At 45.4% G+C, this 21,000-nt stretch overlaps 3 protein-coding genes across 9 annotated transcripts; 2 read left to right on the forward strand and 1 right to left on the reverse strand.

Moving 5' to 3' along the window:
• Positions 1-575: 575 nt before the first annotated feature.
• On the forward strand, positions 576-7,180 carry LOC142892009 (dual specificity protein kinase CLK4-like). Of its 3 annotated transcripts, none has more exons than XM_076032006.1 (13): positions 576-866; positions 3,131-3,206; positions 3,573-3,626; positions 3,892-4,036; positions 4,647-4,713; positions 4,816-4,929; positions 5,002-5,168; positions 5,402-5,496; positions 5,632-5,761; positions 5,847-5,929; positions 6,298-6,377; positions 6,598-6,688; positions 6,761-7,180. In XM_076032006.1, the coding sequence occupies exons 3-13, from the start codon at positions 3,615-3,617 to the stop codon at positions 6,914-6,916; spliced, it is 1,140 nt and encodes a 379-aa protein (XP_075888121.1). In that variant the 5' UTR covers positions 576-866; positions 3,131-3,206; positions 3,573-3,614; the 3' UTR covers positions 6,917-7,180. The 3 variants fall into 3 exon arrangements, with proteins under 3 accessions (XP_075888121.1, XP_075888124.1, XP_075888122.1); XM_076032009.1 differs by having other exon boundaries at positions 577-866; positions 6,764-7,180; XM_076032007.1 differs by lacking the exon at positions 576-866 and having other exon boundaries at positions 2,524-3,206.
• An 879-nt stretch (positions 7,181-8,059) lies between these two features.
• gpr119 (G protein-coupled receptor 119) lies at positions 8,060-10,254 on the reverse strand. The gene is made up of 2 exons (XM_076032017.1): positions 9,295-10,254; positions 8,060-8,769 (listed from the first exon to the last, which is right to left on the reverse strand). Exons 1-2 carry the CDS (start codon positions 9,863-9,865, stop codon positions 8,171-8,173), a joined length of 1,170 nt encoding a protein of 389 aa, XP_075888132.1. The 5' UTR covers positions 9,866-10,254; the 3' UTR covers positions 8,060-8,170.
• A 2,832-nt stretch (positions 10,255-13,086) lies between these two features.
• slc25a14 (solute carrier family 25 member 14) lies at positions 13,087-19,084 on the forward strand. Of its 5 annotated transcripts, none has more exons than XM_076032013.1 (10): positions 13,087-13,276; positions 13,876-13,986; positions 14,489-14,627; positions 14,752-14,846; positions 17,087-17,172; positions 17,502-17,597; positions 17,755-17,879; positions 17,974-18,187; positions 18,701-18,782; positions 18,852-19,084. In XM_076032013.1, exons 2-9 carry the CDS (start codon positions 13,923-13,925, stop codon positions 18,740-18,742), a joined length of 861 nt encoding a protein of 286 aa, XP_075888128.1. In that variant the 5' UTR covers positions 13,087-13,276; positions 13,876-13,922; the 3' UTR covers positions 18,743-18,782; positions 18,852-19,084. The 5 variants fall into 5 exon arrangements, with proteins under 5 accessions (XP_075888128.1, XP_075888129.1, XP_075888127.1 ...); XM_076032014.1 differs by having other exon boundaries at positions 13,087-13,267; XM_076032012.1 differs by having other exon boundaries at positions 13,088-13,251.
• The last annotated feature ends 1,916 nt before the right edge of the window (positions 19,085-21,000 follow it).

The raw sequence follows: 21,000 nt of genomic DNA on the forward strand, positions 1-21,000 counted from the left end.
AAATGTACCTGTTTTGACTTCCGAGGGCAAAATCAAGGTAACTTATTTTTGTGTTTGTGTGTTCACTCTGAATCTTTTAAAACAACTGTTGTATTGCGCATGTGTGCCTTCAAATGTATTTAGTGGCATACGGAGCACAGCAAGGACAAAGCAAGGGTGCCGTCTTTTATGTCCTGTCATCCCCTTGGGGTTAAAACTGTGAGCGAGCGCAAGAAATATCCAGTTTCTCAATTTGACTTCAGCAAAGTTTCTGACAATAATTTGATTCTCTAAAAAAGCGCATCCTTTACATCTTCTGCTTGCGCTGCTATTTTAGACAATAACACCTGTACTAAAAAAAAAAAAATCATCTCTTTGTGATGTCACAAAGGGAATCTACACACCACACTTACCCAGGTTAGTGTAAATACCTCCAGCCAGACGTTTGTTTAGCCCACGGCTGCCAATGTTTTCCTCTGTAGACAGGAGGCTGAATGTGATGTTTTAAGAAGATTTGTTTGGCCTTTGGAAAACTGTCTGTTGTCATCCACTCAAAGGCTGAGATTGAAATGAAAGATCTGTACGTTGAATTAAGATGACGCCTTCAAACGGTTGGTAAAAGACAAAGCTTGCAAACAAAATCAAAGCACAATCCTTCACGTCTGTTCAACATGCTCATAGTAGTGTTAATATGTTATATGTTATATAATTTTAACCTTTTAAATATTAATTTATTTACAGAAAAAAAAAATTGACCTTCTGACGTGCCAACCAGAAGGGGGGCGAACACGGTTCCCTGAAGTTCAGCACTCACACTGCCGTCTACACAGCGTTGCACTGCAGTCCTGGCAGCGACGGCAGAGTGTGGAGTGCGGCAGCGATCTTAAGTGAGTGACAACGGTGCTGCAGGTTGTCGGCGGGAGCGAGTCGTCCTCGCCGTTGATTTACACACGATCGCAAACAGCTGAGGTGGCTGCGGGAGGGTGGGGGAGGCAGATGGCGGGGGGGGCGGTCCGGCCCACCCCAGAATGTCTCACCCTCCTTTAACATTGTCAGCTAGAAAAAAAAACCGCTAGGGCTGCTCCTCAACAGCAAAATACACAAAAGTGACAAAAGTGATTAGAAACAAAATCCAGAATCCAACATTTGCGATTCTTTCCAATCTCGACGACAGAAATATTTGAAGGGAAAACTTCCGCTGCAAATGCCGACTCCTGGACGGCGCTGGCGCCTCCGACTCTTGACACGCGATACAGCGCAAGGGCAGGATGGGGGCGGGTGGGTGATGAAAAGATGAATAAGAAATGACAGGCAGTGAGGAGAGAGACACCGCTGTGAGAGGCATGTCAGCTATCTGTGGCAGGAAGCCTGGCGAGGCTTCCACCGTACGGGGGCCGCCGCTGAAACGCAGGCGTGCGGGCACCCGGCGGTCCAGACGCACAACCTGATTTAGATTCACAGTTACGAGAAATTCCACTGGTGGGAAGGTCGAAACGTGTCCGTGCAACGCCCACAAACAACAATAGGTACAAAGTGTTTAGTAGGGGTGGGCAGTACTTGAGATTTTTGGTATTGATCCGATACCAAGTAAATACAGAGCTAGTGCCGCTGATACCGATACCAATACCAATACTTATTACTTGGAATGTCAAGACCGTGGAATCATTTTGTGATTTTTGCCTTTAGTTTGTTGATCGTGATCATGGTAAAACACATGACAAAGATTTAGGCCTTTTTTTTTTAACTCACTGCCTACAATACAAAATAATTTTCAATAGGCAATTGTTTAAGGAAATAAAATCAGCAGTGCAAAATAACAACTATGCTGATTACAGTATTGGTGAGAAGCTGTGAGGACGTTGGAGGTATTTTCTTGACATCTAGAAGAAAAACTGCAACAAAAGTACTGATCTGATACTGATACTTACCTGGGTATTGATACTATCAATATTTTAATCAATACGCCCCCAACAGTCCCCGTGTTTAGAGGTGAGCGCAGGGCTGACTGGGAGTGACTGGTACGAGCCACTTGTTGCAGCGGGACTCCACTGACTGTGCCTGCCTTTCAGAGGAATCTTTCACGGTCGCGCAAGTTTATTTTGAGCATATCCCACATACTCTGACCTGTGACCGGAAAAAAAACACTACCCGTGGCGCCGAGAGACCAAAATAACTTCTGCTAAATAATCCCCATTATCCTGTATCCACACACAAGCTCCTGTTGGAACCAATGTTGCCAGGTGAATGGGGCGATTAAAATTTGCGCATATGTTTATATATTTTGCCACTTTGAGTCTTGAAACTTGAGACGTAAGTGATCAACCGCCTGCCTCCGTCCTGGAGTCAAGACCATAAAATGGCGACTTTAACAGCCTGGCTCATGTCACCTCAGCGCTGCCGCCAAGTGAGCTAACAGTGCGACGACAAGCCACTTAAATGAGCCACATAGCTGCAACAGCAATAGTGGAGGTACGCCAAACTCCTTATAAAATCAGTATTTTTTTTTTTATCTATCCATCTATCTATCTTGCTTTGCTGTTAATCTTATTGTTGAACTGATTGTACCTTGTTGGAGGATTTTTAATTTTTGCTGGATAATCTCATTGTGTAACAAGATGAGCAGCTGGTTTTTCCCGTCTGTTGAAACAAATTCCAAGATGGCGCTAAAGTATTGGATCAAACTGAGAGTCAAATGCATCTGTGTTGACCTTGGCTATATCTTCTCCTCTGTCTCTACCCCATTTCACTTGAAAAACCCCCCGGGGGCTGCTCTATTAACCTGATTTCTCCTGAGGGACCGCTGTAGCTCCATGTCATCTTCACTTTCCACCTCCCCTCTTCTGCTGGAAGCCGTAAGTCAACCCCCTCGGTCGCGAGATCAGGGAAAACCCTGGAGACAGGGGCGACGGCAACTTTGCGGCCTTGGGCGATGTCACACTATGTTTAGCTCTGAAAACAGAGAAGAGGCGTTGAGGAGACGAGGGGGGGAACCTCCTGGCTGACAGATCGAGGGGGGAGAACGGAGGGTGTGAATGCCAGCCAGGGCGCCCGCTCGATCGTGATGAGCTGTGAGGCTCCTGCAGACGAACGTGACCGTGAACTGGGGCGGTTCTTGGTTTTGTTCCAATTCAAAGACATTCACCTTTTGCAGAGAGCGACGGAGGGAGGACGTTTTCAAAGAGAAGGACACAGAGGAAGTTTTTACTGGAGGGAACGGAGCTCGCAAGGTGCCTATGACCATTTTCAGAATCCTTTTAGTTTTTTCTTTATGTATGTTCACATATTCACTAATGATATGTAATTGAGAATGTTTGAAAAAAACGTATGACAAAAAAATGTATTCCAAACATACAGTTTCAATCTTTAACATCAAGTTGCTGTACAGATTTCTACTGTATATGCTGCACACATTTTACTCTCCACAGGTTCAATGCCAGTTATTAAGCTGAAGTCCTCAACAATTAGCATTTTTAAGAGTGTTGAACAATGGCCCACTGTGTTAGATTTGCTAGAATTTAGTGGTAAGAAGGTATTTTGCAAACAAGTGAACCCTGTCTTGGTGCCTCTGGTGCACTCTGTTGCTGTGTCTGCAGCAGGTGCTGACCGCACGACTGGAGGCTTCAGGCGGGAGAGGGATGGAAAACCTGGTAAGTCCTCTTAAGCCTGGTGTCGGTGTGGTTCAAGGACTCCCCTCTGTTTTTCACCTCTGCCTCAGGAAACACTTGGTAGAAATTGACCAGGAAGGTCAACTGAGCAGAGACACTTTTCAAATCCGTTTGGAAGTGTGAGGTTGGAAGAGAGCTTCCGTCTGGCAGCTTGATAACTAAAATAGTCGTCCTTGCAATTTGAACTCTTTAGATCTCAAGAAATGTGCATGCTTGTTGCTTACCAACCCGTACGTCCTCTGATCAGCCGGATGAAAACCATGTTGACAACCCAGCTGTTGCTGCTGCTGCTGCTGCTGCCCATGATGGTGGTGGAGGAAAAGAAGACAGCGATGTCGACGATGGCAAAGGTCACCTGATGTATCGCATAGGCATGGTGATGAAAGACAGATGTAAGTGAGTCTTTACCATCCTCATGCCACAAATGATCAATCAATCAATCAACTTTTATTTGTAAAGCGCTAAATCACATCCAAAGGCGTTGCGAAGCCATTTGCTCGACCAGGAGAAAACCAACCGAACAAGCGGTGTGCTACAGTGGCCAGGAAAAACTGCCCAGTAGGAAGAAATCTAGAGCACATCCGGACTCCAGAGGGCTTTTACCAGTTGCCTTGAAAAGGAAATACAAAAATGAAGAGAGAGAGAGAGAGAGAGAGAGAGAGAGAGAGAGAGAGAGAGAGAGAGAGAGAGAGAGAGAGAGACAGACTGAGTTGCACAAGAGAGAACAAAGTTCTCATTATATAGATATAAATATGTATATGAATAAATAATTAAAATATAGAAAGACACATATTTATATGCACATGTATATGCATATGTATATAAATGAATGTTACCGTATAATTATACTTAAAATTATTTTAAGAGTTAAATAGACTTAAATGTATGTATGAGGACTGTTTTTGCATCTGTCAATATAGAAATAATTAGTCTGTGACGGCATAGGAGAAGATGCAGGAGTGATATCTGAGCCATTCTGATTTCTGAGCCTGACCTTTGCAGACATGATCGTATCCACGCTGGGCTCTGGGGCCTTTGGGAAAGTGGTGAAGTGCTTCGACCGCCACGCGTAAGGAACCGATACTTTGCCGCCTATAAAGTTCCGTCTAGCTGTCGGATAGGACTGTTGCCTGAGCTCGTGAGACATTTACCACCTATTAATGTCATACAGAGGGGAGCACGTGGCCGTGAAGATCGGCCGCAACCTCGACAGTTTCACCGAGGTGGCCAAGTCGGAGATCACAGTGCTGGAGGAGATCAACGGCTTGGACGACAACAACAAATTGTGAGTGGAAGCCAGACAGGCGCGTGGGGGGTTGCTTGGGCAGGGGGCTGACGCAGGCTGTCTTTTTGCCAGTGCGTGTGTGAGGATGCTGGACTGGTTCGAGCACTGCGGTCACATCTGCATCGTCTTCGAGCTGCTGGGGCTCAGCACCTCCGAGGTCCTGCTAAGGAACAACTCCCTGCCCTTCAATGTGGAGCAGATCAGACACATGGCCTTCCAGATCTTCCGCGCCGTCTGCTGTGAGTAGGGTGACTGTTTTCGTTCTTGTTTGCGTTTCCAAAACAAAGATCTGCACTTCTTCCTTATGCTGTATAGAAAAAAAGCAAAATTTGACCGTTAGCGTCACTGTCATCTGGTACTTGACAAGTCATCCTGCTGTTGTTGTCGTAGTAGGTCCAGAAAATACACTCATGATATGTGTGTGTGTGTGTGTGTGTGTGTGTGTGTGTGTGTGTGTGTGTGTGTGTGGCAGTCATGCACCGCAATAAGCTGACCCACACAGACCTGAAGCCTGAGAACATCCTGTTTGTGTGCTCCGACTGCGATCTGGTTTACAATAGTCAAACGGTAAACCGTGCCACCTGACTAACACCACTAGCAAGCTGCTATCATTTAAGCCACACAGAAAATGGCCTGTGTGTGTGTGTGTGTGTGTGTGTGTGTGTGTATGTGTGTGTGTGTGTGTGTGTGTGCGATTGTCAGATGTGCACAGAGAGAAAGCTGAAGAACATTGACGTGAAGGTGGTGGATTTTGGCACCGCCACTTTTGACCACGAACGCCACGAGTCCCTGGTGTCAACACGCCACTACCGAGCTCCTGAGATTATACTGGGTACACACACACACAGACACACACGCATACGCACACACGCACACACACACACACTTATTTACCACTGGTTGTGTACTATGTCCAGATCTGGGATGGAACCAGTCATGTGACGTCTGGAGCCTCGGCTGTGTCCTCATGGAGTTTTACCTGGGACGTACACTCTTCATGGTACACACACACACACACATACACACGTGCACTCTTGTAACGTTATCTCTACATTTACCTCGATTGTGTTGTTATCCAATTTGGGAACAATGAAGTACATCTATTCTATTGTGTTCTATTTATTCATTTCTCATTATTTTGCACAGCCTAAACCCAAATCTAGCCATAATATACAGTATACCACAACCTCAACTCAATTCATTCCAGGCCTTCAGCCATGAATTTAATGATAAAACTGAGAGGGACCAACCAGAAACTCTGCTGGTTGGGAAATCTATTCTGGCCATAGCAATGCCAAATGACAAGAACACACACACCCACTCAACACTGTGAAACAGACACAGGTGTCATTGTGTGCGTTATTTCAGACCCACAACAGTAGAGAACACCTGGCCATGATGGAGAAAGTTTTGGGACCAATCCCCGCCCACCTGCTGGAACAGACCAAGTGAGTGGTCTTTCTATTCGAATGTTTTCACTTCATTTTGCTAGAAATGTGTGTAGTTCATGTGAGTTTTAATTCACTCACCACGTTATTAACAGAGCATGGGTGTCATTTTTGTGGTGCCTTCTCAAGAAGGTTATTTTTAAATCTTGCAATATCATTCTTTTCCCCTTTAGACACTATCATTTAAGCATCTTGCATGGCATAAATTCCACCTATGCAGAAAGAAGCAATACGTTCAGAACCAACGTCTCAACTGGGATGAGAAGAGCTCCTCTGACGATTACATCAGGAAACACTGCAAACCCCTCAAGGTAAACCTGTCATGCAGGCACATTAGCCAAGGGACGGGGTGATGATGGTGGGAGTGACCGTCTGTCTCTCAGCAGTACATGCAGAGGAAGAGCGAGGATGACCGGCAGCTGCTGGACCTGCTCAGCTGCATGCTGGAGTACGATGTCTGCAGGCGGATCACCCTGGAGGAGGCGCTGTGGCACCCGTTCTTCAGTCCGCTGAGGTCACAGAAGCAGCAGCGAAGCTAGCATCACGCACACACACACACACACACACACACACACACACATATACACATTCAGCATCTACCTCGAGTTGTAATCTCAGCATCGCAATGGGCTCTACAGTTGCAGCTTGCGCTTTTCAGTTTTCAGGGAGCATTCCTGGCTGTTTGTCGAGAAAGTCTCTTCGTCTGACATCCCATCATGGTTCAACGACTGCACGTTGTCATGCAAACCAATCTCTTGTCACTGTGTCTTGTAAATAAATGTGTTGGATTTTTGTGTCTCGGACTTTGTTCGACAGATGTAATGGCAGCAAACCCTAATTTATTTCCTAATCTAATCTAAATTTCAAATTAAATGTAAATATTTCAAGAGCCATGCAACAAGAAATTATTATGCAGACGTCTGTTTTCTATCAATAATCTTATCTAAAGTAAAGGTGTTCAGACACATTAGACAATAATTTTGTAAAAAAGAAATACTTTTTCAAACCAAAAGTCATTGGACAGGAAATGAATGCACAACACATTAAAAGCACTCAATTTATTGTTAAACAAGAAACTATAATTGGCCTTTATTCTGCAACAATTATAACATTTGTGATAGACACATAAAGGCTAATGCAGCATAACAAATGAGTCGGGGGGGAATCATCTCTGCTTAAAACTGCACGATAATAGTCTAAAGTAAACGCCGGACCTCTCTGACATCAACTGCTGTTACTGCTTTGTTGAGGCAGGACACTCAAAGTGGAGTCATCAGCATTCAGGATGTCTCCATGAGTGGCTAGTTCGCCAGCTATAAAATCTGAAACGCAGCCACTCAGGCCCACCTGCTATCTGGGCATCTTCCATTTGAGGCTGAACTAAATCACAGTGACGTAATAAAAAAAAAAAAAGCTGGCTCGGACGGCCGGTGAGGCTCACAGTTTCCATCTAATATTATGGTTCTCTGTAGGTCGTGTGTCCTTCTTGCGGCCTGGTGTCTTGTCTACGGTGCCCCAGTTGACCCAGGAGTTTTGTTATCCGGCAGCAGACGATGACATTCTTGTAAAAGAGCCGTGTTTGCGAAGTTATCTCACAACAAACCGTCTCCCTGCAGATCCTCGGTGGATGGATATAAGATGCAATGTAATCATTATAATTAATTCATACCGTTGCTATAAATCATAACATTGTCAAGAGTTAGTTCACTTTAAGTCAGCCTCTGAAAAAATGTATCTTGCAACCCCTTGTAGTGGTAAAGGAGGTTAAAGGTCAAGTGCTGAGCTTATCACCGTTAGGGTACGCTAGGTTGGACAGGCACATTAGGTGGGCGACTCTGTTCACCGACCCTCGCCGTCTTGCCAGCCCACGGCCTCCACGTGAGGCACTGGAACATGGCCGCTAGCTGCACCCGCACCTCCTTCTGCCACAAAGCGTAAACCAGGGGGTTCATGAGGGAGTTGATGAGGCCCAGCAGCCACAGGTAATTTTCTAGCACCTTAGACAGTTGGCATCCCTCACATGCCATGTGCACTGTGCACACCACAAAGAAGGGGCACCAGAGGATCAAGACGCAGACCAGGAGCAGCGCCACCGACCTCAGCGCCTTGGCCTGGTGGCTGAAGCAGCTAAGCTGCTGCTGCCGCCGCCGCTGCCGTCGCTCAGGGTCTTGGCACTCGTGCTGGATTGCAATCCTGGATCCGGCGAGTCTGTCTCGGATGATCTGCCTCTGGTGTGTGCAGGAGATCTTCAGGATGTCCAGGTAGATGTAGACGAAGGCGCAGAGCACAGGGAAGAAGCAGACGGCGAAGGTGATCATGGCAAACTTGTGGACAACGGAGAAAAAAGCGCAGAAGCCGTGGTAGGCGTCGGTCTGCAGCTGGCGCACCATCACTGGAGGTCAGAGGGAAAGAGTTCAAGAGGAACAAACATTATTATTGTATGTCATGGCTAGAATGAATCCATCCATCTACTGTATCTTCTATACCCGCCTCCTCCTGCACTCTGGGCTGCGGGGGTCTGCTGCAGCCTATCCCAGCTGTCAAGGGGCAAAGGTAGCATTACACTATGGACAAGTCGCCAGTTCATCACAGGGCCACATAGAAAGACTTACACACACACACACCTACGGTCAACTTGGAGTTCTCAAGTGGCCTCACATGTATGTTTTTGAACTGTGGGAGGAAGCCAGAGAACCCAGAGAGAACCCATGCAGACACAGGGAGAACATGCAAACTCCACAGGCCCGGGATCGAACGTGCAACCTGAACACAGAAGTATTCCTTTTGGAATATAATATTTGTTTGCAACTGAAAAATATCATCGTAAACATACCTAGCAAATGTTTGCCTGTCAGAAATTCATCTGTGACATCAGTTGTAAACTCATTGCATATTGCACAATTTTTTTCCTTCCCACCTGGCAGGAAGCCCAAAATGAAAGAGACGATCCACAGAGACAGCAGGAATCCGGCTGCCTTCCACTTCCTCGAAAACCTGAAGTAGTGCAGTGGCATTTTGATGGCCACGTAGCGGTCCACCGAAATGAGGAAGAGGGACATGACCGAGGCGGTGCAGGGCGACATGACCAAGGCCATCCTCAGCAAGCAGCGTCCCCTCCCCTGATGGTGGGCCGTGACGTTGGTGGCTGGAGCGATGGGGTTGAGTGCCTCTGGGAAGTATTTGTCGCTCCTTAAGTCCTCTGTGGCCAGGCCGGTGATGGCCACACCCACCAGGATATCGGCCAGCGCCAGGTTGAGGACGAAGCACCAGCTCTGGCTGCTCTTTTTGAGGAGGAGCCTCAGCAGGGCAGCTGCCACCAGCAGGTTGGTGGAGATGATGAGGCCGGAGGCGATGGCCAGGATCATACCCATCACACTGGGCTTCACCTCCATGGACAGTGTCGAGCGGTTGGAACCCAGGCAGTAAGGAGACATGGTGACCAGTGTCTTGCGGTCCTCATGGTCACACAAATGTGACATATTGAACATCAGGACACTTGGATGATCTTGTCTTCTACAGCTGTTTTCCCATGATGACAAAACATGGTTCTCGCAGGATGTTGGTACACCAGCTGAAGGAAAAAGACAAACAAAATTCAATGAAGGCTGAAGAATAGACCCAGCAAACTGGTGTCAGTCACCATCAGATGGAAAACCTCATCCTCCTGTGCAGTCCTGACTCCATGATTCAGCGGTAGTTCATGTGTTCACTCATATCAGAGTTCAAAGACGATGACCTGACGCCTCCGTTTGCGCTCGCTGTTCTCATCTCTCCTGCAAAATGCCGGAGAACACTAAAATGCTTGCAGTTTTATCGGCAGGTTGCGCCAGTCTCCTCCCCTCACAGCCAATCAGACACACGTATGCAAACACACACACACACACACACACACTTGCCCCGCCCCTGTCAGTGTTCCAGTTTCTGCGAGCTCTTTGTCTGGCGAGAAGATGTAATTTTTTATTATGTTTTACAAGATGCATTTTTCACACTATGTGCATGACAACAGTCACAGTCTCAGTTTCCCCATGGATGCCTGCATCTCTTTTGTGAGACTTTGTTTACAAAATTAAACATTAACATGACGCTTGAGCAGCAAACAGTGCAGTGCTGTTGAGTTAAACTCTAACCGTTTGTCTCCAGGAGACACATATGGCACGACGAGGCCATTTTCCAACGAGATTCACACACAACAACGTCAGACTAATGATGCTGTTTGTGTCTACACACTTAAAAGGTCACCTGGTACCACAGCCGCTTCTGAAAGAGGATAGCAGCCAGTAGGGAACCTTATTTGTCTGTGCTGCCCAAACTGGTCACCTGATTATTTTTTTTTAAATATATATATGGGTTGTTGTTTTTTTTGTATATTATTAGATTGCTTTAATTATGTCTGTTATCCTGCATTCAACCACTGGAGGGAAGTGGGGGCAATGATTTTTTTTTTTTTTTTTGTGACAGCCCTGAAGGGGATTCTGAACTATCTGTCTTGATACAGAGCAGCAATATGGCTTTAGACTTTGAAATTGTCTTGTTTGAAAACCAAATAAATCCTGACAGAGGTGTGGAACCAGACTTGCAGACAACATTACGTTCAGTTTTATTCAGTTCAGTGTAGGTCTGCAGAGGAAAAAAAAATCTCTTTATGGCACTGTCACCCTCCCAACAGTAGACAGTCAGACACAATGTGAGAGCATTATTCAGCCCCTACCAGACCTTTCAGGACCTTTCAAAACAAAGCAGTGGTCAGCAGTTATTGTGCCCAGCGCCCAGCACCACCCAGCTGCTGTTTACACCTCTGCCAGCCTCCAACCTCTCTGACGGCTTCTTCTAAAGTCCAGCTGGATCTGTGACCTCGTTTAAAGGAACTCCTCAGATTATTATTATTTTGCCCCCACCCCGTTTCCACTTTGGGAAGATTGGATCATATGTGAGTGAAAGTGGTTTGGTGGGACTGAAGATGTCTGTGAAGCGGCGGCTGCTGTCCATGTTGTTGTGCTGTGTTTACTGCGTGGCCTCACTCTTTTGCCTCCACCCCAACCGCAACAACTGTGTCACTGGCGGAGCTCGGTGAGTCAGTGTGATATCTCAAAATTCTGTATTGCTCCAATACTAATCCAGGGCCAGTACCGCCGGAACCAAAATGATACCAGTTATTTTTAAATGCATGGAACGCTAAGGGTACTTAGGGTGAACAAAGTCTGATATAACTTTGCGACTGTGCTCCGCCTTCGCTTTGCCATCAGTGTCAGCTGAATATATATCCCACAGACTGCTGCTCTCGGCACTGCTCAGTCATGTGACACCTGGACAGCAGAGCACAGGAAAGGTGGAGGAGGAGCCAAGTGTGCAGTGAACACAATAACATGTCGTGTTGATCTTTCCGTGTCAGCTGTGTGAATCCGATACCAGAACTGTTGCTGCCATTGATTCACATCAAAACAAATGAAACATTTGGTTGAAAAAGGAAATAGATTGAATTTGAATCACTTGCAGCAGGTTGTCCCCCTGTCAGGCCTGACATGTGATGTGATTACAATAGCAAAGCCTGAGGAACCGCTACTGAGACGGCTCACTTTCTCTCCTGTTGGACTGCTTTCATCATTCTCACTTCCTTCATTAATCTTCTTTAGGAATCTGGTCTCCGTCTTCCAGCAGCTCTACCAGCGTGTCATTCGACTGCTGCGCACCACTCTCTGATCCAAAGCACTCCACGTCATTAAAACGAATACGTCCTGGCTGGTATCCTCTACGGTGCCCCCCCCCCCACCAGAGCCATGTGGACCAGGTTGGCTCTGATCCTCGACTGTGAAGCGCCCAATGACCATGCGTTCCTGCTGGCCTGCTGTGTTTGTGATTCAGAGACAACAGCCTAAGAGCAATATGGAGGATCCCAGAATGTTTCCCTTTCTTTATAGATTTAAATTGTGGGTATTCACTGGGTGAAATGTGAATGAGGTGAAAGGTTCAGTGATATAAATGGTCTAATGGGTGAAGCATGTGCTTGGCTGTTTAGATGATGACTAAAGAAACCTCTATGCAAGAAGAAGAAGAAGAAGAAGAATGCTGTGAATATATTTGACTGCAACTTTTCTAAAAATTGGAATTTAAAGTAGCATGCTGTTAAAGGCTGGGTAGGCAAGGGTTTATTTGTTAGGAAGCAAAAACAGGTTTAGCAACAATGCTTCAACAATGAAGTGGGATTATCAGTTGATTGGAGGCTAAATGTTATCATCCTGTATTATGTCATCCAACACTCATGGTGGCTTTGAAATTCTTTTTACCAGTAAGCTCATATATGAGAGGAGGAGTCGGCGAGAGAAATGCATGTCCAGCCACTCGCTCCAGGTGTTCATTAACAATGCATTGAAAGGGAAACTAATATGTAACAATTTGTAATGGGGAGGGGGAATTCCCCTTCAAACTAAATCCTAGGAAGTGATGCAAAGTGTCGCATTTGCGTTTCTAACAAGAAATAAAAAAAATTTAAAAATATATGGAGAGATTTTTCTGAAAATGTTGTTGTGATTATTTGTGACAAAACGTAACAACAAATGCACAAAACGTCTATCTATCTATCTATCTATCTATCTATCTATCTATCTATCTATCTATCTATCTATCTATGTTGGATTAATTCTCTCCGAAAGGTGTCAGTAATGTGTAACTAAGACCACCTTAAAATAGAAAAAGCACCACAGAAGAAGAGCGAAGCCGTCGCTCCGCTCCACAGCGTTTGACATTAGCCAAATGGAAAGCTACCGATGGGCAACAAGTTTTTCTGCTTGCATTTTAGTAAAGTCAAGTCTTGGATTTGTGTGAAGTCATGGGAAACACAGTCGAATAGCAGCCCGTGATTTTTTTATTGAGACTTGAGGTACGTGACTCCACAGGTGAAGACGGTAGGAACGTTTTTTCTCTCTTGTTAGAACATCACCTAACAAGCCAGCGATCGCCACAAGAGTTAGCCGAGTTAGCTTAGCATTAGCCGACTGTCCCCAGCTAACCGTTCGAAGCTGTTTGGATCACCATCTGTGTAACAACACTTTTATAAAATGCGTATCGATCCCCATTCCGAAAGGTGTGTCATCGCTAGATATATACCGTGCACTTGAATAGTGAGCTCCCGACTCGGTTTGTCATTTGAAACTAAATAGTGAACATTATTAAATGCATTTTATTTCTCGTGACACAGTTGCCGTCAGTAAACTGCCACTCACGGTTCGCCTACATGGTAATGCCAGCCAATAGAGTCGCTTAACATTTTTGATCGACTCATCACCCAGCCAATAGCCGCCCGAAAGCCGTAAAGCGCCTTGTCTCTGCAGTGTTCCGACACAGCGGGCGTCTCTTTCCGGCGCAGTAACGCGGGGATGCTGATGCTGAGGAGGCTCCTTGAAGTGTAGCATCATTCGTCTCTCGATGTCTGTCGACATGCTGTGTTGTCTGCGGTTGCAGCACTGTGTTGACCTTTGTCTCTTGGGGCTTGTGTTGCTGCTAGCCGGGCTGCAGCAGGCGGAAGCAGCCGCCGCCGCCGTTGCGGAGGAGATGGCCAACCTGAACTGGAAGCCGTTCATCTACGGAGGAATGGCCTCGATTGTCGCAGAATTTGGTACGTGATGCGCCACAGCAAACGGACGGCAGACGTCCCGTGTGTTGCTGAGGCGATGCAGTGCTGTGCCTTCCCTAATTTGTGCGCCGTTAAATGCAAAAGCGTTCCTATATTTTCTGCCAGTTTGCTGTCACGGGTTAAGCCCCGCAGGCTGTCCGCTCATCTCCATAAAGAATGCTGCGTTGTGATGCATACACATCACACTAAATGCATAACACGCCTTGTATAACTAAAATCCAGGTTGTTTCTTCAAGAAATGTTTCATAAATTGAAGAGAACATCCTGGTCTGTTCACTGCATTTTTTTTTTTTTTTCATTTTTTTTTTATAATAAAATGCTACTTGGAGGACTTTTTCCATGCAATAAATGTTCTGTGCTGTTTTGATCATTACACCTAAATTTGAACTGGACCATAAGAAGTATCTGTTAATAAAGATACATGACAATAAGCAACACAGGCATCACCAATAATCTATTATTTATTTTCGGTTTTAACCCACAGGGACATTTCCCATTGATCTGACCAAGACCCGGCTGCAGGTGCAGGGTCAGTCACAGTACACAGAGGTGCGATACAGAGGCATGTTCCACGCCCTCTTCAGGATCGGCAAGGAGGAGGGCATCCGAGCGCTCTACTCTGGGTACGGAACAGACTTTACCTCCCATTTAATTTTTATGGGGGATAAGCTTTAATTTGAAAAGTTCCCCACTTCCTCTTCCCATGCCTCAGAAAATGTAATTAACGAGCATGACTGTGCCCCTAAGGATTTCTCCCGCGCTGCTGAGACAAGCCTCCTACGGCACAATCAAGATCGGGACCTACAATTCTCTGAAGAGGCTGTTCGTCAGCCACCCAGAAGGTGAGCGTTGATTATTGCTCTGTGCTTCTGTGTCATTTCGTGTTTGCATGAGTGATCCGACAGGTTCAGTCTGATGTTCTCCTCTTAAGCAAAGTTTGGTGTGTTTGTATTGAAAGCAGCCAGTCAGTGTAAGGGCTTTAAGTCTTCCAGGGTCGAGCAGCAAACCCTCATTTGCTACCCTCTGTTGTGTTTTTATACTTTTTCTGTGCCTCCGCCGGACCCGATGAGGAACATGCTGAACATGCTGATACTTCAAACAGACACATGTTAGTCAGCCAGCCAGCCATTTGCATCTTTAAGTTTCCCATATTTTGTAAATGATCACCCTTTGCTCATTTGGCATCATCCTCTTTTCTTAAGGTGCATTCAAAAACGCTCAGTTCTGGAAACCTGTCCTGGGAGCACCACCCGTTCTCGCAAATTATCAGCAGGAAACTAGAATAGCGTTTCTGATGAAAGCCGTGACAGAATCACGCTATAAAGTTTTATGGGAAATTAGTGTGGCCATTTAAGAATTGGAGTCCAAAGTGGAAAAACAGGGAAAGTGGGCAGAAGATGTGTCCCTAGAAGCAGGGTGCTCAACCAGTTTAGCGTGACAGCATTTGGCTTTCTCTGCAGGCGCGCGTGCACACACACACACACACACACACACACACACACACACACAGAACCTACAACAACAAAACTGTCGTAAATGTACCATTTACACTGTTTACAGTGCGAATGGTACATATCATTCCAAACATTGATGACCTCATTCCTCGTCTGTTAATGTACACACGCACATACTTAGTACTCTGACCCCTTTTCATGTTCCTACTGTTTGGAGTCAAAGCGCTTTTGTGCCCCCCTCGGGTTATCAGACAAATGGCTTTGCGGTACATTTGCCAGCAATCCGCTGGCGCCGGCAGGTTTCTGACACACAGGAAGTTTGTGTACGCAGAGCGAGTCGTACTCTGATTCACCTGCTGCATTATCCTCCCCTGCTCATTCACAGATTCTTCCTCCACCTGACCTTAAAAAAAAAATCTCCCTTTATCTGCGTCTGCTTCTAAAGTCACTGACGTGTTTCAGTTTCAGTTCAGTGTCGTTTCCTCCTGCTGAAACTGATGGTTTGTTGGACCGTCCATATATCTGGCAGGAGACAAAAACAAGGCAGTCTCAGGGAGCCGAACCGACACCTGAATGAATTAAACACATTTCAAAAAGTGTATCAAGCTGAATAAGTAAGACGGAGGGTTTTTTGTTTTTTTTTTGGTTTGTTTTTTGCGGACAGACACACAGATTGTTGTGCGTTAACGTTGAAGTTAATGTTGGATTTTAGTCGACTTTTGTCATGAAGTCAGTTTAGTCATCAAGTCATGAATAAATAAAAGATGAAAGGCACTGTAGATGAAGTGGGGGTGGAGTATTCTAACCGCATGAGATGAAACTGCATCTACTCTTGCTCCTGCGGTATGATAAGCACTGCCCTCTAGTGTTGAGGTTTCAGATTGCAACCAATAAATTACAGTTGGGAAGCAGGGGGGGGGCGTCGGCTTGAGTCTGGTTGCACCCTTTTTGTTGCTCAGCTTGTCTCAACGTGAATATTTTGTTGTCTGCTTTTTATTTTTTTTATTTTTTTTTTATGGTTTTCCACTGTGTGTGCAGCCACAACACTGTGTTCTGAATGCTTGTTTTGATGCAGGCCTGGCTTTGCCCTGTGCTTGAGGTGGGATCTTCCCCTCCCAGAGTGATCAGTCATCACTGTAACTATTGTTCCAAACTCAGTCTGTTTACTTAAGTCCTTCCTCTGAGTGAGACCCCCGGCCCCCACCTAGTTCTTCCTAATGAGATCCGCCGCCTGCTAACGCAGCTAACAGCTAACAGAGGCTCCTGCTAATCTAACGGCAACTGCAAACCTTGTCTGTCAAACATTGTAACATTAGTGCTCGACTGATTTCTGTTTCACCTGGCAGCAAAAATGCGAACAGCGAGGCTTAAATCAATAAAAAAATATATATTTTGCATGTAAATAGTTTTAGATCAACTCTTTGTTTTCAACATCAGTAGTGCACTGAAAATGAAACTTGTGACAAAACGATGATTTATAGATGCAGTCATCTTTCTCAACGTGCATTAAACAAGGTGTGTGTGTGTGTGTGTGTGTGTGTGTGTGTGTGTGTGTGTGTGTGTGTGTGTGTGTGTGTGTGTGTGTGTGTGTGTGTGTGTGTGAACCTAACTGGTGTGTTCACTGTCAGATGAGACCATAGTCATCAACGTCTTCTGCGGCGTTGTGTCCGGCGTCCTGTCCTCGTCTCTGGCCAACCCCACCGACGTCCTCAAGGTGAGTCTGGTCACTCTGATGGTAAATCATCTGAGATGTGTTTTATGATTTGGACTCCAGGTTTAGAGTGAAGTTGATCATTTTCTTTTTCCGCAGTCTTTTGAGCCTGTACATGAAGTTCTTCACACGCAGTTTAGATTTTAAATGGATTTTCCACGGAAACGTTGTGATTGATGATACGAGCGGTTGGAGAATAGCTGGAGCCGAATGCGCCAAATGTTGAAATAATCACGTTCACGTCTCCCCGTGGCTGCACACAAAACCGCGTTTTGCACATTAGGGTCCAAACCATTTTTGACAGTGCGACTGTTGTTCTGTTGCTGCCTCAGATCAGGATGCAAGCGCAGGGCAGTCTGCTGCAGGGCAGCATGATGTCCAACTTCATCAACATCTACCAGACGGAGGGCACCAGGGGGCTGTGGAGAGTGAGTAACTGTCTTGTGAATCCTTTAATGAGTTGCTTCTCACCCGTTCCAGCCAAACTTTTCCACTTTTGTTTTTAGTGACGGCCCCTTGTTGTTCAAGCCACTCTGACTCACCCACATGGTCATTTTTTCCTGTGCGGTTCCACCACCTCCTCAGGGCGTCATTCCCACAGCACAGCGGGCCGCCATAGTGGTCGGGGTGGAGCTTCCTGTATATGACATCACAAAGAAGCACCTCCTCCGCTCTGGCGTGATGGGAGACACCATTCTGACACATTTCATGTCAGTTTCATTTATTATTTCATTGTATTTAATTCTTTAAATTGAATTTGGCTTTATTTGACAGTTGAACTCTGCTGTCTGGATCTGCTTGCAGTTCCAGTTTTACCTGCGGCCTGGCGGGAGCGCTGGCCTCCAACCCGGTGGACGTGGTGCGGACGCGCATGATGAACCAGCGGGTTTTGTCGGGAGGCCCCCTGTACAAAGGAACACTGGACGGAGTGATGCAGACGTGGAAGAACGAGGGATTCTTCGCCCTCTATAAAGGCTTCTGGCCAAACTGGCTGCGACTGGGGCCTTGGAACATCATCGTATCCTTATGCACTCAGACACGGCTGCGCTTCGGAGCGCTGACGCAGCTTTTCACATTTGGCCGGTGTCCAAAGACATGGCACCATTAGCTGCAGTATAATCTTAAAGGACACCTTGAGTGTTATTAATGTCCTCTGAAGGGGATTTTTCTTCCCTCTTCCAATCTGAAACGGTTTTGCTACATCAGACAAATCTGAGAGCGCATTTAACTTTTATTAATTTGGAACGCAAGAAAAGAAGAAGTCCTGGTTGGATTTTCGATTTTCACTTAACCAATGCTTTCTAGTTACAATGTGTCTTTATCTCTTCAAAATGTTTTTCTTTTACTTGATGCACTGTCAGAAAATGTGCTAAAACACAAGGTTCTTGAGATCAGCTCTTTGTGATGTCACAAAGGGCACTCTGACCTCTCCCAGATTTGACCTCACCGGCCAGGTGTTGGTGCCAGTAGGCCAATAGATCCCTTATATGGTTGTGCAGCCTGCCGTTTTGTTCCTTGACAGACGTCTCAGTTCTTCATCACCTTCGAGCAGTTAAAGAAGCTGCCGTTTTAGCCCCAGCAGCGCTCTGGCTGGGACTCTGGCTGGGACTCTGGCTGGGACTCTGGCTGGGACTCTGGCTGGGACTCTGGCTGGGACTCTGGCTGGGACTCTGACTGGTCAGACTGGTCAGACTGGAGTTCTGGCATGTATCTTCGCACTCCACACAGGTTCACAGCAGAGACACCGCAGCAGCAGCAGCAGCAGCAGCAGCAGCTCCTCCTCCTCTCCACAGTCTCCAAAGTCTTTTTTTTGTGTGTTTGTTTCTTTTTTTTCTCGCTTTGCTGCACGAGGTGTTTCATTTGTGGCATGGCGTCTGTTCTTCATCCCGTTTCAGGACATCAAACGTTTAGTTTTTTTTTGGGGGGGGGAGGGGGGGGTTCACCGCCACATTTCGATGCTCCTCAGGCAGCTAAATGTCAGAGCGAAAAGATGTTAAAGTCTTTCAACGGGAGCCTGTATTTTTTTATATATATATATATATATATATATATATATATACATATATACATATATATATGTATATAGATAGATATATACATATATATATATATATATATATATATATGTATATATATATATATATATATATATATATATATATATATATATATATATGTATATAGATATATATATATATATATATATATACATATATATATGTATATAGATAGATATAAAATTTTGTTTGGTTTCTGAGAATTGAGAGAATTATGGGATGTTGACAGAGAGACACTTCAGATGTGCATGGCCACACAGGTGGGCGAGTCAGAAGCAGGAGGAAATCGAAAAGTTTTTGGGCATAAATGATGATGTGTGTTAGTCGTGGCTTTAGTCGTGCTGAGTAGGAATAGAGAGCTGCACGTGGCCCTGTCACTCTCTCTGACACACGCACACACACAAAACACAACACACACACACATGCGTGTCGCTGAGCGTCTTAAAGTCACTCCTTAATCCAGTTGCCAAAAACATGTGTTTGTGTTGTTTATTTAATGTTGTTTATTTATTTTTGTCTTCAGCAGAAGGTCTGTGTGGTTATTGTTGGTTGGTGGTGGGAGTCTGTTGTTGCCGTGGACGGGATGTGAGTGTTGACGCTGCTGACCTGACCGCATGTGTTTTATCTGCACGCGCACATTTGTACTTATGATGCCTTTTTGGTTACTTTTACTGTTGTGTCCTTTCTGATGACGGCTGATGTGGACGACGTTTTACCAAAAAAACATTTTTTTGGCTGATTTTTAGAAAAAAAATGGATCAAATTTATTCCTTATTTTAAGAAAATGTTTTTTTGTTGTTTTTTTTTAAATGACAGCAACGAAGAATTCAATTCAGCCTCCCTCGGTTTTCGGACAAGTATAAATTTTTAAAGATGTTCTTTTTATGTATTCCAAAAACACGAGCTAGTTCCTTTTAACTGTGTATCAATGCTGTTATTTTTATTTATTCTGTGTGTTTTATGTGTTTTTTGTGATTTGTTGTTCTCTCTATCCTGAGACAAATTATCTGCTTCAAAACACAAACTTGCTGGATTTTATTTTTTTGTGTGCTGCACATCGACAACATTTCTGAAACAACACTTTTGCTGCACTTCCGCTCAAGTCCTGCCGCTCTGCTTGTAGAAATCAGCCCTTTGTGATGTCACATGGTACACTGATCTCCTCTAGTTAGTAACCACACCTCCATGCCGACTGTTGGCTCCGCCCTCTGCGGCCGCCTTGTTTTCCCAAACGTGAGAGGTCCAATGTTTGGTGTGCAGCTACTTCTGGCGAGTCCAGGATGACAGAATGAAGACGAGCTGCTCCAACAGCGAAGACGTGGCTCTCGCTGAGTGATCGGCCATCCAGGTGAGAGCTGACAACAGGGAAAAGCAGGCGAATTGATTTGTTTTTTGAACACAGTTTACACTAACTGATTGGACTTTTTTGGAGCAGATGTTTGTCCTGGATTAGAATTAAGAGTCTGGTTTTGTTTTAGACACACAAATGCTCAGAGTTTTTAATGGAAATAATGATTTTATTTTATTCTTACGGAGGTTTTTCTTTTTTTTTCTTTTCTTTTAACGGCCTTACAGCTCATCACACTGATGTCCCACTGTGGTTAAACATGCCGGTTTTGTGTCACATGCACTAAAACACCTGCATGACTCCGTTCACACGCAGCTACTGCACGTGCCGGTTCGTTTCACTTCTGAACACGCGCCGCTCCTGGTTTGGTTGTCACATTTTTGTGTTTGCATGGAGTGTCGAGTCGCATCGCAGCGTTGCCAATCA

The sequence above is a fragment of the Nelusetta ayraudi genome, unplaced genomic scaffold (assembly GCF_046127955.1).
Source record: "Nelusetta ayraudi isolate G7.1 ecotype Tasmania unplaced genomic scaffold, CSIRO-AGI_Nayr_v1 ptg000033l, whole genome shotgun sequence".
NCBI lineage: Eukaryota > Metazoa > Chordata > Actinopteri > Tetraodontiformes > Monacanthidae > Nelusetta > Nelusetta ayraudi.

What these genes read in the sequence shown, in the direction of transcription:
- LOC142892009 (XM_076032006.1), top strand. An exon ending in TTGGACGACAACAACAAATT is followed by an intron (nt 4,930 to 5,001) that starts GTGAGTGGAAGC and finishes TCTTTTTGCCAG; the next exon opens with TGCGTGTGTGAGGATGCTGG. An exon ending in AGCTCCTGAGATTATACTGG is followed by an intron (nt 5,762 to 5,846) that starts GTACACACACAC and finishes TACTATGTCCAG; the next exon opens with ATCTGGGATGGAACCAGTCA.
- gpr119 (XM_076032017.1), bottom strand. Translation starts at nt 9,865, where the DNA reads ATGTTCAATATGTCACATTTGTGTGACCATGAGGACCGCAAGACACTG. An exon ending in CATTTTGGGCTTCCTGCCAG is followed by an intron (nt 8,770 to 9,294) that starts GTGGGAAGGAAA and finishes TCTGACCTCCAG; the next exon opens with TGATGGTGCGCCAGCTGCAG.
- slc25a14 (XM_076032011.1), top strand. Translation starts at nt 13,797, where the DNA reads ATGTCTGTCGACATGCTGTGTTGTCTGCGGTTGCAGCACTGTGTTGAC. An exon ending in ACCCCACCGACGTCCTCAAG is followed by an intron (nt 17,173 to 17,501) that starts GTGAGTCTGGTC and finishes TTGCTGCCTCAG; the next exon opens with ATCAGGATGCAAGCGCAGGG. An exon ending in TGGGGCCTTGGAACATCATC is followed by an intron (nt 18,188 to 18,700) that starts GTATCCTTATGC and finishes CAGACGTCTCAG; the next exon opens with TTCTTCATCACCTTCGAGCA.